This window comes from Castor canadensis, chromosome 3 (assembly GCF_047511655.1).
Source record: "Castor canadensis chromosome 3, mCasCan1.hap1v2, whole genome shotgun sequence".
Lineage (NCBI taxonomy): Eukaryota > Metazoa > Chordata > Mammalia > Rodentia > Castoridae > Castor > Castor canadensis.
The window spans coordinates 54,747,723-54,762,304 of record NC_133388.1 but is presented as its reverse complement, the minus strand read 5'-3'; the positions used below and the strand labels follow the sequence as shown (position 1 = coordinate 54,762,304).

At 44.8% G+C, this 14,582-nt stretch overlaps 1 protein-coding gene across 5 annotated transcripts in view; it reads right to left on the bottom strand.

Annotated features, from left to right (window-relative positions):
- The window catches only part of Cdkl1 (cyclin dependent kinase like 1), a 51,928-nt gene extending 37,771 nt beyond the window's left edge, over positions 1–14,157 (bottom strand). Inside the window, exons 1-3 of one of the 5 annotated variants that reach the window (XM_074068015.1) lie at positions 13,005–13,139; positions 12,132–12,193; positions 10,226–10,395 (exon numbers count right to left, since the gene is read on the bottom strand). In XM_074068015.1, the coding sequence (XP_073924116.1) occupies positions 10,226–10,339 (114 nt within the window). In that variant the 5' untranslated portion in view covers positions 10,340–10,395; positions 12,132–12,193; positions 13,005–13,139. The other 4 variants (XM_020165022.2, XM_020165021.2, XM_074068013.1 and 1 more) reach the window with 4 other exon arrangements.
- Positions 14,158–14,582: the final 425 nt, after the last annotated feature.

The following is a 14,582-nucleotide window of genomic DNA, read 5'->3' as shown; positions in this document are numbered from 1 at the left end:
GTCAAACTGAGCCTCTGAACTTCCCTTTAAAAAGAGAACATTGTCTCTCGGAGTGGGGACAACAGAGCTTCGGGAGGTTGACTTTCCCTGTCCTCTTCTTTATCTGATGAACAATAAACCATACTTCCTTTTCCTCAAAACCCTGCTCTTGTTATTTGTGAATTGGTATCGAGGCCAGGGGACTGGCTTTCTGGTCACAAAATCTTGCAAAGTAGGCTTTGCGGTGAGTGGAAGGGGTAAGAACTACAGATGCCTAATTAAGACCTGTGTGTGCCAGAGGGTGGGAAATGGCAGTGGGTGACGTTTAGGAGCCCACAGGATGTTGAGTTACCTCTTTAAAGTAAAGGACACTGAATGTACCTTGGATCCTCTACCACTAAAAAAGAGGCATGGTTCTGGGTGGGTCTCTTTAGATTCTGGAGGCAGCAGGCATGGCCCTTGGGAATATGGCTCTGTCTCATTTACCAAATGATTTGGTAAATGGCACTCATTAGGACCCAGAGAAAGAGAAAAGTCTGCAATGGGTCTGACCCAGCACTACCAAGCATACTGGAGATAATCTAGCTTCTGTCCATCACTGGGCACTGGTAGAGTGAACACTGTCTGTGGGACATTAAGTGATTATGCAAGCTGGAGTGCCGTCATGGAGACCCATCATCATAAGGACTGCATATGGACGCAGTAGCAATCCGCTGTACTGTGACTGCCACACATGGGGAATCAGGCTCAAGCAGGTCTGGAGGCCACACTGAAGTTACAAAAAGAGATCAAGGCACTATTGCCTGTCCTCCAACTTAGATGTGTGGTTCAGTGGGAGTTTCCAAGTAACGGAGGGAAAAACCTCAAGCCTTGCTCCCCGAAGGATTGGCTCACACGCTGACTGTAACTGAAAATGAATGGCTACCATGCTACCTTCCTACCTGGTAGAGGTCTTGGGGGATGATGGTGAAAACAAGACTCCCCACTGAGCAGAACTTCAAGCAATGCACTTTGCATGGAGGAAGAAAGGATCTGAGATGTACAGGGACCCACAGGAAGTGGCAAATAGCTTGTCCAGTTCGTTAAGATTCTAAAAGAGGCAAAACTGGAAGATTGTTTGGAAAAGAGGCATAAACTGTACTCGTGGAATAGGCGTAGAACTTGAGGATCTTTGCGCCTTGTCACCAGAAAGTATCTACCACAGAGGAAGCATCAAGCAACAGCAGAGAGGATGCCTTTTCTGGTGGGAGCCAGCCTGCTCTCTGCTTGTGTAATCATCCCACGAATAGAATGACCACGGCTTCAGAGATGATGATTATGCCTGGCCCAAGAGCACTAGCTGTCCCTTTCCAAGACTGATCCAGGCTTGGCTGATGCTGGGCACCCAACATGCCAGCAATCAATGCTTAAATGGAGTCCCTGACAAGAGCTCTTCTTCAAGGAAGCCAGCCACATGTGGGGGGTGTAGCAATCTGTCCTTCTTGGAATTGATACTAACTCTAGACATGGATTTTGCTCTCCTGCTTTGCACCACATTCTAACAGTTCCCATGCTTGCTTTACTGGCCTGGGAGTCCATACACCATCAGAGCAAGGTCACATTTGATAGCAAAGGATGCTGGTCCTATTATATACTTCACCACCTGTAACTAGCTATTCTACAGAATGATGGGATTTACACACATCACAGTTTTTCTGGGATATGTGCACTGAGCCAGCCCCCATCATGTAGTGCTGTGTCTTCAGTAGCTAGAAGATTTTGGAAACAGGGTGGAAGTAGGGTTGGAGTCTCTCATTGTTACTCCCCATGATGCATTTGTGGAAATCATGCTGTCTATGCCCAGTAGTCTCTGAAATATGCAAAGTTTTATGTATACATGATTGGCCACTGCAAAAACCTAAGTGTTCATTTATGGTAATTACATAAATCAACTTTTGGATATTAGAGTATACTCAAGAGATGAAATATCATGCAGTTGTGAAGAAGAGTGAAACATGTTTCTGTGGTGACCTGCAAAGGTGCCCAAGATAGTCTATTAAGTGAAAAAAAGGAAATTATGGAACAGTATGTGTAATATGATAGCATTTATGCCTGGTTTTTAAAAGGTAATATATTCTCTTGGACAAGGAAAGAAATCTTCTGTAATGATACGTGAGAATCTGTGGTTGGTGGGAGGGAATGAGAATGGTGAGCAAAGGGCAAGGTAGACTTTCTTTTACTGTTACATTCTTCTGTATCTTCCAGGTTTTTTTGTCTTTGTTTTTTACATAAGCATATATTTATCAATTGGGTTAAAATTATTTGCATAAATCCCTTGGCTTCGTTGTAAAACGAAGTTAAATATTTCAATGGCAGTTTCAGAGAGATACTAATAGAACAGTGTTGGGGGAGGAGATATTTTCATTATAACAGAATCTAATTACATTATTAGTGTCGTCTCCAGCCCAGAGGAGCACAAACCTCACCTGGGTGTTGCTGAGGAAACCTCTGGAACACTCTGTCTTGGGAAAGGGAAGCACACCCACCATTCCTCCAAATGCCAAGGACCCCAAGGCAGTCATGCTGGTTAATATCTTGTTTAGGAGGATAGCTAGAGGAGGAAGAGGTGTGGTGACATGGCAGGGGGAGGACTGAAAGCTGAAATCACTGGATGGATTGCTCAGAGGGCTCCAGGGTTGTCTCAGGCTTGCTGGAGACACACTGAGGGACAAGGCGGGTTCTCTGGCCAGACACCTGGGCCAGGTCTCTTCTGGATTCCTCTCAAAACTCTGTACACCCAGTGATGCACATAGTAGATGTTTGGCCTGCTTTATGGACTAATAAAGTCAATAAATGTACTATGAAAGAATTAAGAGTACAACTGTGGTCACAATGAAAAATAATGCTCACACCGCCAAAAATTACTACCCCAACAGACAATTATAAAGCAAATCATTTGTTTGGTTGTGATTGTGTGGTCGACAGCATCAGTTGGCTGAGAAACTCCTATCCTTCATGGAGTTCAAAGATTTTCAACCATGAGGTTGTACCCAATGATATTTTTACTAGAGGGCCTTTAAAGTTAATAAGCAATAAAGAAGGTTAATAATTAGCAAGAAAATATGCCTGTTGAAAGCATGTTTGTGGCCTAAAACATCAATCCTGCCAAATAGAAAGGTGAATTGAAACATTAAAAACAGTTAAAATGAAAGATGCATGCCCAGCCCATTTTAAAACTTTCCTTTTCCACACCTTCTAGTGTGGTTTGGATGTTTTATAAGAACAACATGTAATGTAGGTTATCTATCTACAAATCTTACTGGGTGGGAAATAAAAGTAATTTATATAGAGAAAAAGCTATAAGATAATTATATTTTTTATCAAGCAGAATTATAAAATCACTCATTCTGACATTCCGGTGTTCTATTGCACATCAAAGTGACTGTAACTAATAATAATGTATTATAGATTTCAAAATAGCTAAAGGATTTTATTTTCTAGCATCTAAGGTATGTGGCAGGGTGTGTGTGAGAGCACAGGACGGTGACTGGCAGTGGTAAGTGCTTAATCGGCTTACAAGAATCTTGTAGAAGGTCGGGAGCCAGCTTCTTGTTTTGCTCCTTTTGTTACTGAAATATTTGCATAGCAGCTTTATCACTTAGGAGTTCACTACATGGCAGGAAAACAATCTTTCCAGATAAATGCTCTGTGAGCTAAGCCAAAAAAATCTTCATATAAATAAACAAAACAGTCTGTTACTATTTGCAGTCCATACATTATCTTGTAAAAATAAAATTAAGCAGGTCTCTACTTGTTGAACAAGCAGAGAGACGATGATAAGGGACAGTTGAGTTTCTAACATCGTGGGTGGGAAGTGCTCTGTTTCATCTTTCATGCTGCCAACGGGGGTCACACAAACTCTGAACATCCATCTTTACTGTCAGTCATGCCCAACCCAGAACACAAAGGCCCCAACTGGCAGCCTAAATGCCAAACAGTATTTGCAGATGTGTTTTATTGGACCTGAATAGTATTTAAGATGTCTAAAACTTACTTGCCAACTTTATTTTATTGCAGTACTGGGGTTTGAACTCGGGGTCCTGTGCTTGCTAGGCAGGTGCTCTACCACTTGAGCCATGTTCCCAGTTCACTTGTCAAAATTTTAAAATCAGGAGATTTTATGATCCCTAAAAGGAACCAGTAATTCCTGGAGAAATGGCTGCTCACAAGGCCGGGGCAGGATGAGCTTGGAACAGTTTGTTGTGATATACAGTTAAGAAGTGCTCTGAGAATGGTGGCCATCTGTCACAGCACTGGAACAGGATGGAAGGAGCCCCAAATGGCCACATGGACAAATAGTGCTAAGAATCAAAAAGCATAATGATAGTGACAACAGCGTATAATGTGCTGAATTAAAGAATTTGTGAATCACAGTGACACTAAAAAGTATGTGTTGGGGGTGAAGGAAGGTTCTTTTTTTTTTTTTTTTTGCAGTACTAGAGCTTGGACTCAGGGCCTCCAGCTTGAGCCATTCCACCAGCCTTTTTTTGTGATGGTTTTGTTCAGATAGGGTCTCACGAACTATTGGCCTGCGCTGGCTTCCACCACGATCCTCCTGATCTCTGCCTCCTGAGTAGCTAGGATTACACGCATGAGCCACCTGTGCCTGGCAACGAACGTTCTTTTTATAGAACAATGATAACTAATGAGTAGAAAGAATTATAGAAAACAACTGTTGTAACAACCCATTATAATTGATTCAGGCAAAGATCATGAAGTGATATTAAAACCATGGAGTAAAAGGTTTATATATCTTAAACAATTAAATATATTATTTTTATACATTTTAAGTTATATATAGCCATTATTAGGATAATCAGAGAAATTTGAGACTAGACTGTAGATTAGATAATAGGATTGAGTTGATAAATTTCCTAAGTGTGGAAATCACACTGTGGTTATATAGAAAAATACAGGAGAGTCATGCTAAATAGGGAGATGGCTCCCTAGTGTGTACGTGTATATGTGTGTGGTGGAAATTCAGCACAATTTTAACAGTTGAGGAATAAATCTAGTTAAGGGTATACAGGTATTTATCGCATATCCTTCTTTCCACTTTTATGTATTTTTCAAAATAAAAAGTTATAGAGGAAACTTCAGGAGATTTTACAGAAAATTCTAATTTCTGGCTTTTTAAAAGGACTGAACACCTAGTACCATGGGTGGCCATGCACTCAGGGTCTCCCACGTGCCCCACCCACCCCTCCATTCTGTCTTCCATTCAGCAGGCTTTGCCCAGTTATGGTACCAGTGGGATCCTCACAAGTATCTGAGTGTCTAAGCTATTATCCTAAAGTCAGTAATAGGAAATATTCAACATGGCTGAAACTATTTACAGACGCTTGTCACTAACCCATTTTCACAAGACCTAGAAATGGCCCTGATGAGCAACAGCGGGGCTAAATTATTATCTTCTCATCTTTTTCTATATTTTGCCAGGACTAAATTCTTAAAGATGCCGCAGGAATTACCACTGAGGGTTTTACTAAGTTGGGAAATATTCCTTCAACTAATATTGGGAGAGTAGACTCCTTCAAAACTTATGAAAGCCAGAACTAGATTCTAATGATAGGATCACTTGCCTGGTACCCTGGCAGCATTAGGGGAAGGGGCCCTGGCATGGAGCACATTCTGCTAAGCACTTAATAAATGTTTTGTTTTGGATAACAGGGAACCTTGTGGGACCCAACCCTCACAGCACATACTTGTCACCAGGACAGTGACTTGCCCACCAGGACAGTGACTTGCCTAGGTCTGGGTTACAGAGCAAGACTTTGCCTCAAACTCCTCCTTGCAAAAAAATTTAACAGCCTGAGTTTGGCTCTACCCAGCTGTGTCTCTGCTTCACTGGAGATGTGACCACTTGCCCTACCTGTGCTCTGACCATCCCATCTACTAGTCACCATAAGGTCCTCACCAGAACTGTGTCTATGTAGGCACCATTCCTTGAACCTCCAAAACTGTGAGTTGAATAAACTTCTTCTCATGAGGCCCAACATGGCCTCATGTTTGCAGGCCATGAGCCTCTGGGGGAGGCTGTGTGCATGCCTGGAGCCCAGCACTTCCCTTTGGGGGTGGCCCCAGGTTTAAATGCCACCCTTCTGCCTTTCCACCTGTGCTGCATTCTCTCTTAAGGTTTGAACTCAGGGCCTTGCACTTGCTAGGCAAACACGCTACCATTCAAGCCACACCATTCCAGCCCACTACTGCTCTTTTTAAACGACTGTACTTTTCTGCTCTTGCATCTTTGAGGCTGGCAACATGGTTCCATGTTTGGCCCAGGAGCACTCTGCTCCCGTCAGCAAAAAGTCACTGAAGCAGGACCAAACAGGGACATAAATCAGAGCGATAAGGCGGGCCAGCTTCCAAGAGGCATTGGAGCTTGCCCAAGGTCACCTGGCAGCTCTGAGCATGATCAGACACCAAAATCTGGTCGGAATTCTTTCCTTCCTCTCCCAACACAGAGAGAAGGTTCTGCAGCAGAGAGGCCTGGGGGTCCTAGTAAAACAATTATTCTGGGTTGGCTGGTTTGTATATTTTTTTTAACCACCCAGACCCTTTCTTGCTGGACACACAGACATATCCAAGGGCCACAGTTGGGTTCAAGTTCATCTACCTGCTTTATGTAAAAAGCCGGTGCCCACCACAGAGCCTGTGATGATTCCAGCCCACCATACCTGATTCTTGATTTATGGTGACTTTTTCTTTGAGACATTGTCCCTCTGTATATTCTGCCTTCTCTCACGACCACTACACCTTCTCCAATATGTCTTTCATATTCTTAAACCCAAGTTATGGAGAGGTGGAATTCTTTCTTATTAAGTTCATTTGTTCTATACAAATCAGAAGATGCCACACACCTGGTGAAAGGAGTTCTCTACCTACAGCTTAGAGCCAGCTGTGGGGTCTGTTACATAAAGATTAAGGAGAGTGTATGTAAAGGACGCAGCTATATTCCAAACAAAATAAGACGTAGCATTATCTCCTGGATGGTACATGAATTGGTCCCTTATTATGCTATTATATTTATTTTTGGTTATGGTCCAGGTTAGCAACTCAAGGTCATAGCTGAAACAATTCTCTTCCTCCTACAACATCAAGTCTTCTCCTTATTGTATTGATACCACTGGTGTACAAATATACTTCTTTTTCCTAAATTAAAAACAACAATCACAAATGGGCATGGTGGTGTAGGCCTATAATCCCAGTTCTTGGGAGGCTGAGGCAAGAGGACCACCAGGTTTAGGCCAGCCTGGGCTATGTATAAGACCCTGTCTTAAACAACAATAGCAGCAAAACCCAAACAACATCAACACACACACACACACACACACACACACACACACACACACACGCCCTATTTCTTGATGCTGTGGTTTGGAAGTGGTTTGAGTATTCCCAAAGGGCCCATTGTGATTAAAGGTTTAGTCTTAATTAAGGGTGGTGCTCCTGGAAGGTGGGGGAATCACCACGAGGTGGGGCCTAATGGGAGGTCTGTAGGTTGTGTGAGGGTGTGCCCTTGAAATGTAGTTCTCATGGACTCCTTGGTAGTTATCTCAAGAGGGTTGTTTCAAAAGCCTGAGTTTAGGTGCACGTTTGCAATCCCAGCACTAGGGAGGTTGAGGCAGGAGGATTGTGAGTTTGGGGCCAGCCTGGCTTACAGAGCAAGACTTTGCCTCAAACTGCTCCTTGCAAAAAAATTTAACAGCCTGAGTTTGGCTCTACCCAGATGTGTCTCTGCTTCACTGGAGATGTGACCACTTGCCCTACTTGTGCTCTGACCATCCCATCTACTAGTCACCATAAGGTCCTCACCAGAACTGTGTCTATGTAGGCACCATTCCTTGAACCTCCAAAACTGTGAGTTGAATAAACTTCTTCTCTAGAGTTAACTGCCTCAGGTGTTTTGTTGTATTAACACAAATCCAACTAATACACTAGGCTTCCTTTCAAAATAAAAGTCCTCAAAGCAGTTGCCAGTATTACTGTCTCCACTTTGTCCCTCTTATGCCCCTCGAGCCCTTGCAGGTGGAGCTTTCTTTCCCACCACTCCACCCAAAGAGCTCCAGCCAAGATCTCAAATGGCCCTCACATTTTCAAAGCCAGTGGCTAATTTTAAATCCCTATGAGTGGGGACTTTTTTATTTTTATAATGCTGTTGCATAGTGTTTGTAAAAAATTCCAAATTTGGTGCATGAACTCAGGGTCTTGAGCATGCTAGGAAAGTGCTGTACCATTGAGCCACATCCCCAGTTCTAGTGGGGACCTTTGACACCACTGACCATCACTTCATTCTTGAAACATTTCCTTCATTCCAGTGCTGTCTGGATCTTCCTACCTTGAAGATTGCCCCTTCTTGCCATTTCTGCTGTCTCCTCTTTATCTTCTTGACCTCAGAATGCCAGTCCATGGTATTTGTCTCTCTTTCCCCATGGTGATCTCACCTAGTCTCATGGCTTTAAGTACCACTGATGTGCTTGTCTTCCATCTGTGAAGCTCCAACCTGGACTTCCCTGGCATGCTACACTTGTGGCCACTGGCCACTTTACAAGTGTCCTTGAATTCACATTTCAAACTTAACCTGTTCAAAACAGAACTCTTTATTTCCTTTTCCCTAAATTTGCTCCTGGGTTGCTCTGTCACAATGAAGAATCTCTTCATTTTCCTGGTTGTTCAAGTCAAAACCTGTGTGTGTGTGTGTGTGTGTGTGTTTGTATGTGTATGTGTGTTGCTGGGAATTAACTCAGCCACTGAGCTACAGGTATAGCCCCGGCCTCAATCCTCAGAATCATTCTTGATTCCTCATCTAGTCATCAGACTCCTATGTGCTCTTCTAGAATAAATCTAGAATCTGACAACCTCTCACCACTCTCCCACTCAGGTGCCATCAACTCCCACCTGGTTTGCTGTAACAGTATCCTAACTGATCTCCTGCTCATGAAGTTAGAGCAGCCAGCAGTAGAGGAATCCTTCTAGGATGCAACCAAAGCATCCCTCTCTTCAAATCCCATGATGGTTCCCATCTCATTCAGAGTAAAATCCAAAGACCTGACTGTGACCTACTTAGCACTCTAACTGCCTCTCATGACCTTCACCCTTGCTCACTCTGCTGCACACACACGGGCCTCGTTGCTCATCCTAGGACACACATGAACATGCTAAGAACCTGCATTTGATCTTGCCTATGGCTTGTGTACTTACAGTGCTCGCTGTCTGGGATGCTTTTCCCTAGTTAGTGGCATGAGTGATCTCACCTTTCTGGTCTCTGTTCAGTGTTTCTCATTCGTCAGAAAGACTTCCCCTAATCACCATATGAAAAAAGCAAGCCCCCATCTCGCCTTTTATCCACTTAGCCTGCTTTATTTCTCACCATAGAATTACTTTGTTTTTGGCCTCTCCTTACTAAGGTGCAAGTTCATGAAGGCAGGGGTCAAGAACAGTGCCTGGTTCGTGGCAGGAATTCTATAAACACTGGCCAAGTGGACACACACCAACTATCTTATACACAGGTGTATAAAACACTGACTGAATATATGTGGCTATTTTCTTTTTTTCACAGTACGAGTGAATTTGAAAAGGACAGAATAATTTGAGTCCAGGTATTGCAGTAAGATTTTATTACTGTCACTAGAATTGTATTTACTTTGCCCCTAAAGTAGAGAAAAAGCTAAGTGATTTTAACTGGCTTAATTTTTTTTTATAAGCCTAATTATATTACCTAGAAAATTATGGTTAAAGATTAAAATATTGAAAAGTTGACCCTGGTAAGACCTCTGGTGAACAGTGGGTAACTTTTAGCTTCCTAATATAAATTAATATTAGTTAATACAGTTTATTAATACAAATACTGAATTAGTTTTAAGAAAGTCACACTTATTTTTTCAAATGGCATGACATAATGCAATTTGAAAAGTGTTTCAAATGTTCGGAATACGTATTTCATAAAAATTTTAACAAAACGGGCTCCTTAATAAAACATGCTCGTGATTTCACACCAACAACGTGAAACACTGAAGACAAGCTGCTTTAATAACTGCCTGAATGCTGGAAAATTCCCTTTCCCAATAATAGCATATGCTTAAGGAAACAATTACAGTTTTTAAAGGAGTTTGTAGCAACTATTGGACATTGTTTTAATTTTTCAGTGCAATTGGGAAAACGTACACACAAGGAATGCTGAGGTTGCATACAGACCAAATTCTCTTACATATGTAATTTGAGGGATGATTCCCTTGGCGAGAAGTGGTATCGAAGTACTGGTATCTTGTATCTGATATAGATCCTCCAGGCAGGATATCACTTCATCTGGGGAACTTTGCATTTCCACTCATAGGGTTCACTGTCATTAAATCCAGGATGCACAAAACCGATGATGTCCTTAGTTTCATTAATACATTAGTGAAATGAGAAAAAGTAGAACAAAACACACAACACTTGTAATCACACACACCAGGAAAGTGTGTATATTAGGTAAAACTAGGTCTTATACTTGCCAACTATCTTTCTTGGGAATGACTGTACTTTTTCTTCAAAAACTTTCTTTTCTAGTTTTTTTTTTTTTAAATTTTAATATTAAAATATCCTTTCTTTTAGGAAGAAAGCCAAACTCCTTAGCGTGATATTCAAGGCCTCCCACTTGTCAGGGTCAGCCTGCCTGTCCTTGCCTACCTGGGCTAGGGTTGCTAAGGTGCCTTCAGCCTCTGTTCTCCCAGGTTCTGAACTTTTCCTCACCTTAGCACTTCACCACAGAAAACCCCAGCTCCATGAGGGTGTCCAAAGAAAACGCCAGCAGCTCACTGAGCTAGCTACAGAGCTGCAGTTGGCCACAATTTAGTGTCCTCCTTGGCAAGGTCACAGAGCTACACCTGAATTCCAGCTTAGTGGGGCCCTAACACACTTACCAGATCTCACCAATCCCTGTCTTCACAGGCTATGACATAAGCCTTGGAGTCAGGCTCTCAACCCTACGGACCACCTGGGACCCAGGACTCTACCCATTCCCTCTTCCAGGGTGAGACCCGTGTTCCAGGACACGCTTCATACCCTGTCCTACTGGACTCTGGCTTCCTTCTGTCCCTAGCATCTTGCCAAGTTTTGGGGTTATTCCCTAGTCGCCTTCAATCTACTGAGCTTTCCACTTATGCACCTTCTTCTAGGACAGACTGCCCTGAGGGCCTCATCTCTCACTCCATGCTTCCCTAAATGCTTCAAGGTCCAGCTCAAACATGCCTCCCATCACTTTAAGTGTTCTTGCCAGGCACAGAGACACAAGGTGAGTGACCTGGGCTCTACCCATCAGGAACCCAGTGCGTAAGGAGTGAGAGCCAAGGGGAAATTCACCTCACCTCCCTTCTAAGAGCTGAGCTTCTGAAAGGAGGGCTCCACCTTCAGAACACATCAATATTCAATTGAGAACACAGTTCAGCCGCTCAACTCACATCCTAATTTGCAGGCAACTTCCACTTTCCTAAAGGCTTATTAACTTTTATTAAAATGCAAAAATAACTTTTACTGGAGGCCCAGAAAGTGCCAAGGAGTGTGCTTTGGGGACGCAAAAATACAGAGGCAAGGTCCCCAGCCTGGAGGAGCCCAGTCAATTTGGGGAGCAACACCAAATGTGGCAGGGGTATGAGAGGGCTTTTACAGATAAGCTTCAGAGTCAGAAAAAGAGCACCTCTCATCTAGAAAAAAATTTTTCTTTTTCTTTTTTTGGAGTAAATGACGTGTTTGAAGTGCAGTGATCAGGCTGGGGGGGCATAGCTCAGTGGTAAAGCTTGCCTACCGTGATGCAGCCCTGGGTTCGAATCTCAGCACCACAAACAATAGTAGTAGTAATAGTAGTAATAATAATAATCACCACAAACAATAGGAGTAGTAGCAGTACTACTACTACTACTACTACTAACAACGATCACCGTCTCCTCTAGAGGAGGCCCGAGAAAGTGAGAGAGACCAACAGCTCTCGAGAGACAGAGGCAACCTCTCCCTGTGTACAGTGGGGAAGGACAGAGGTCCAAGCACCCCACTGGAACACTTTATCTTCTCAGAATAGATCACATCCTGCTAGTTAAAAGTATCTCACACCCAAGGAGAGACGTATTCCTGTTACCCACCTATTTAATTTCTCCAAAACTTGCTACTTCCCACTCAAAGGTGAAAAGGTTTTTAGAGAATCCTGAAAAAAATGGAGATGCAAGAATCAGAGTGAAGCCCTGATGCTTCCTTTGTCTCTCACTCCGGGTCACTCTTCCTTTGTTCTACAGTTAGTTCCACAGGACAGAACACCAAGACCACCCTGTCCATCCAAAGCTACCCCCCTGTTCCCAATGTATTCAGTCACACTTGCACTGTGATTTGGTCTGTCTCTTCCACAAATTCAGAAAAGTCCCTTTCCGTGAGAGGAAAAGCACTTTCATCTTGGAAACACACCTTCCCACGTCATGTTCTCCTTGAGCTAAGTAATAAACACTGAAAAGATGGTCATTCCGCTTCTCTTCCAAAAGCCCTTCTTTTGGACATTGTGATGCTCCCCAGTGGGGAATCGGGAGGCTAATGAAGTCCTATCAGCGCTCTAGCAGTTTGAAAGCAGGTGAATAATTTCATGCATTCTCTTAATGGACTGCTGGATGAATGCCAATAGAAAAGAGCCTCGAAGTTTAAACTTCAAGAATGCTAGCAAGAGAAAGTCGTCTCCAGGTGTAATGGCTCCTGACAACTCAGGTGCACAGGTTAAGATAAGGGAGAGAAGCTACTGGAAAGAAAAAGAAAAGATCCCACAGCGTCTCTAAAAATGAGCCTCACCTTGCCCCTGTCTGCATAAGTAGTTACTCTGCAGGATGCACGGACATCCCACTCGTGTCACTGAGGACACAAGGCCATGGAGGAAGATGTCACCACAGCCCAAGACGTTCATTTCACACACAACACGACTTTCTTTTTATTTTTAAGCCTGAAAATGCACTTTCAAGAGAAAAGCGACTTGTTACCTTGAGCATGCGGATTTCTCGAAGAGCGATTTTCTTTATGACAGGGTCATCTTCTGATTCCAGAAATTTCTTGATGGCCACGATCTGCCCCGTATCCCTGTTTCTGCATTTGAAAACAACTCCATAGGATCCTTCTCCAATTTTCCCAATTTTTTCATACTTCTCCATCACAGAGGAATAAATCTTCCAATGGATTTTTCACATAGTTTTTAAATGTCACTTATGAAATATTGGCACGAACGGACTGCACGAGAGAGTCCCCAACCAGGTTGTGTCAAGGACCTAGAACAGATTGTTAAAGAATTAGGGCTGGATCCATGGACACTGGACCCCGGCCCCAGCAATGGCACCGCGATCAGGGACCAGGGCCTAGAGGTTTGTATCTTCCTTGAGTCACCAAATTTTAATCTCCTGTTAGATTCCCTGCAAGGTGACATGTAACCCCTCATCCCAAAACGAGCCAGCTGCGAGACAATCTGTCTTTTGAACGTCATAGTTCATCCGATCTCAGACACCTGAGCCCGCTGCGGAAGGCGGAAGACTGAGGGCTTCCCCGGTTCTAATTTCGGGTCTCATTTCCCTTCGGAGCAAGACACCCCCGGGTGTCCCCAGGGACGGCGGGGACCCCGGGAGGCGCACACTTCTGCGCTCCGCCGCGCCCCGGAGCTTCCCACCCGCGCCCGGCCCGGGACTCACTGACCCGCAGCGGCCCAGCTCCCGCCCCGCTGCCTGGCGCCCGGCTCGGCTCCCGTGGCCCGGCCTGACCCGATCCGATCCGATCCCTATGGGAACCAGCCGCGCCAGGGCCGGCCTGGGAGGGGCCGCCCCGCCCCCTCGCCCGCCTCCCTCCTCCCTGGAGAAGCGGTCGCGACGCGGGCCGGGACCCGCGCGTCCCTCTGCCCTCCGCACCAGTGCAACCCCCGCAGCCCGGGCTGTTGCGCCCGATCCGGTCTTGCGCAGCTGCACCCCAGGCCTGGAATGGCGCGTCCACTCCGGATAACCGCTGTGCTCTCACCTCTGTTTCTCCTGCTAACCTGTCAGCGTCTGGACGGCGGTTTCTGTCTGTCTGTCCTGATCTGTGCTGTAGGAACAGGGAGGTTATGAGCGGAGAGAGGAACGCAGAGGAAGGCACGATGGCTGAGAGGGGCTCGAGTCAGCCCTTCCCCCACCTGCAGGCAGGGACCTGACTGATGTGGGAGCTGCAGGTTTTCAGAGCCTGCCTCGTTTTAGATTTTTTCCCATCCTCCTCCCCACTGACTCCCATCTGAGCACAAGCGTGGACAGCTGATGGACCTGGGGAAATCATGACAGAAGGGAAATGCCACTGAGCAGACAGACTCAACACTTCATCCATCCACCCCAGTCCATGTGCCCAGCACCCCGGGGAGTGCTTGTTCTGGAAACAAGGCCTCAGGAGAGGAAGTTTAACAGGGTTGCCCGTGAGGACCAAGCCCAGGCAGAGCTGTGTGCTGGGAAATACAAATCTGAGCCGAGCTCAGGAACAAACTACAGCTGGGGAAAGAGGGGTTGGGGGTGCCTGGCAAATGGGGTCCAGGGGTGGCCTGGTGGTGGCCTGTG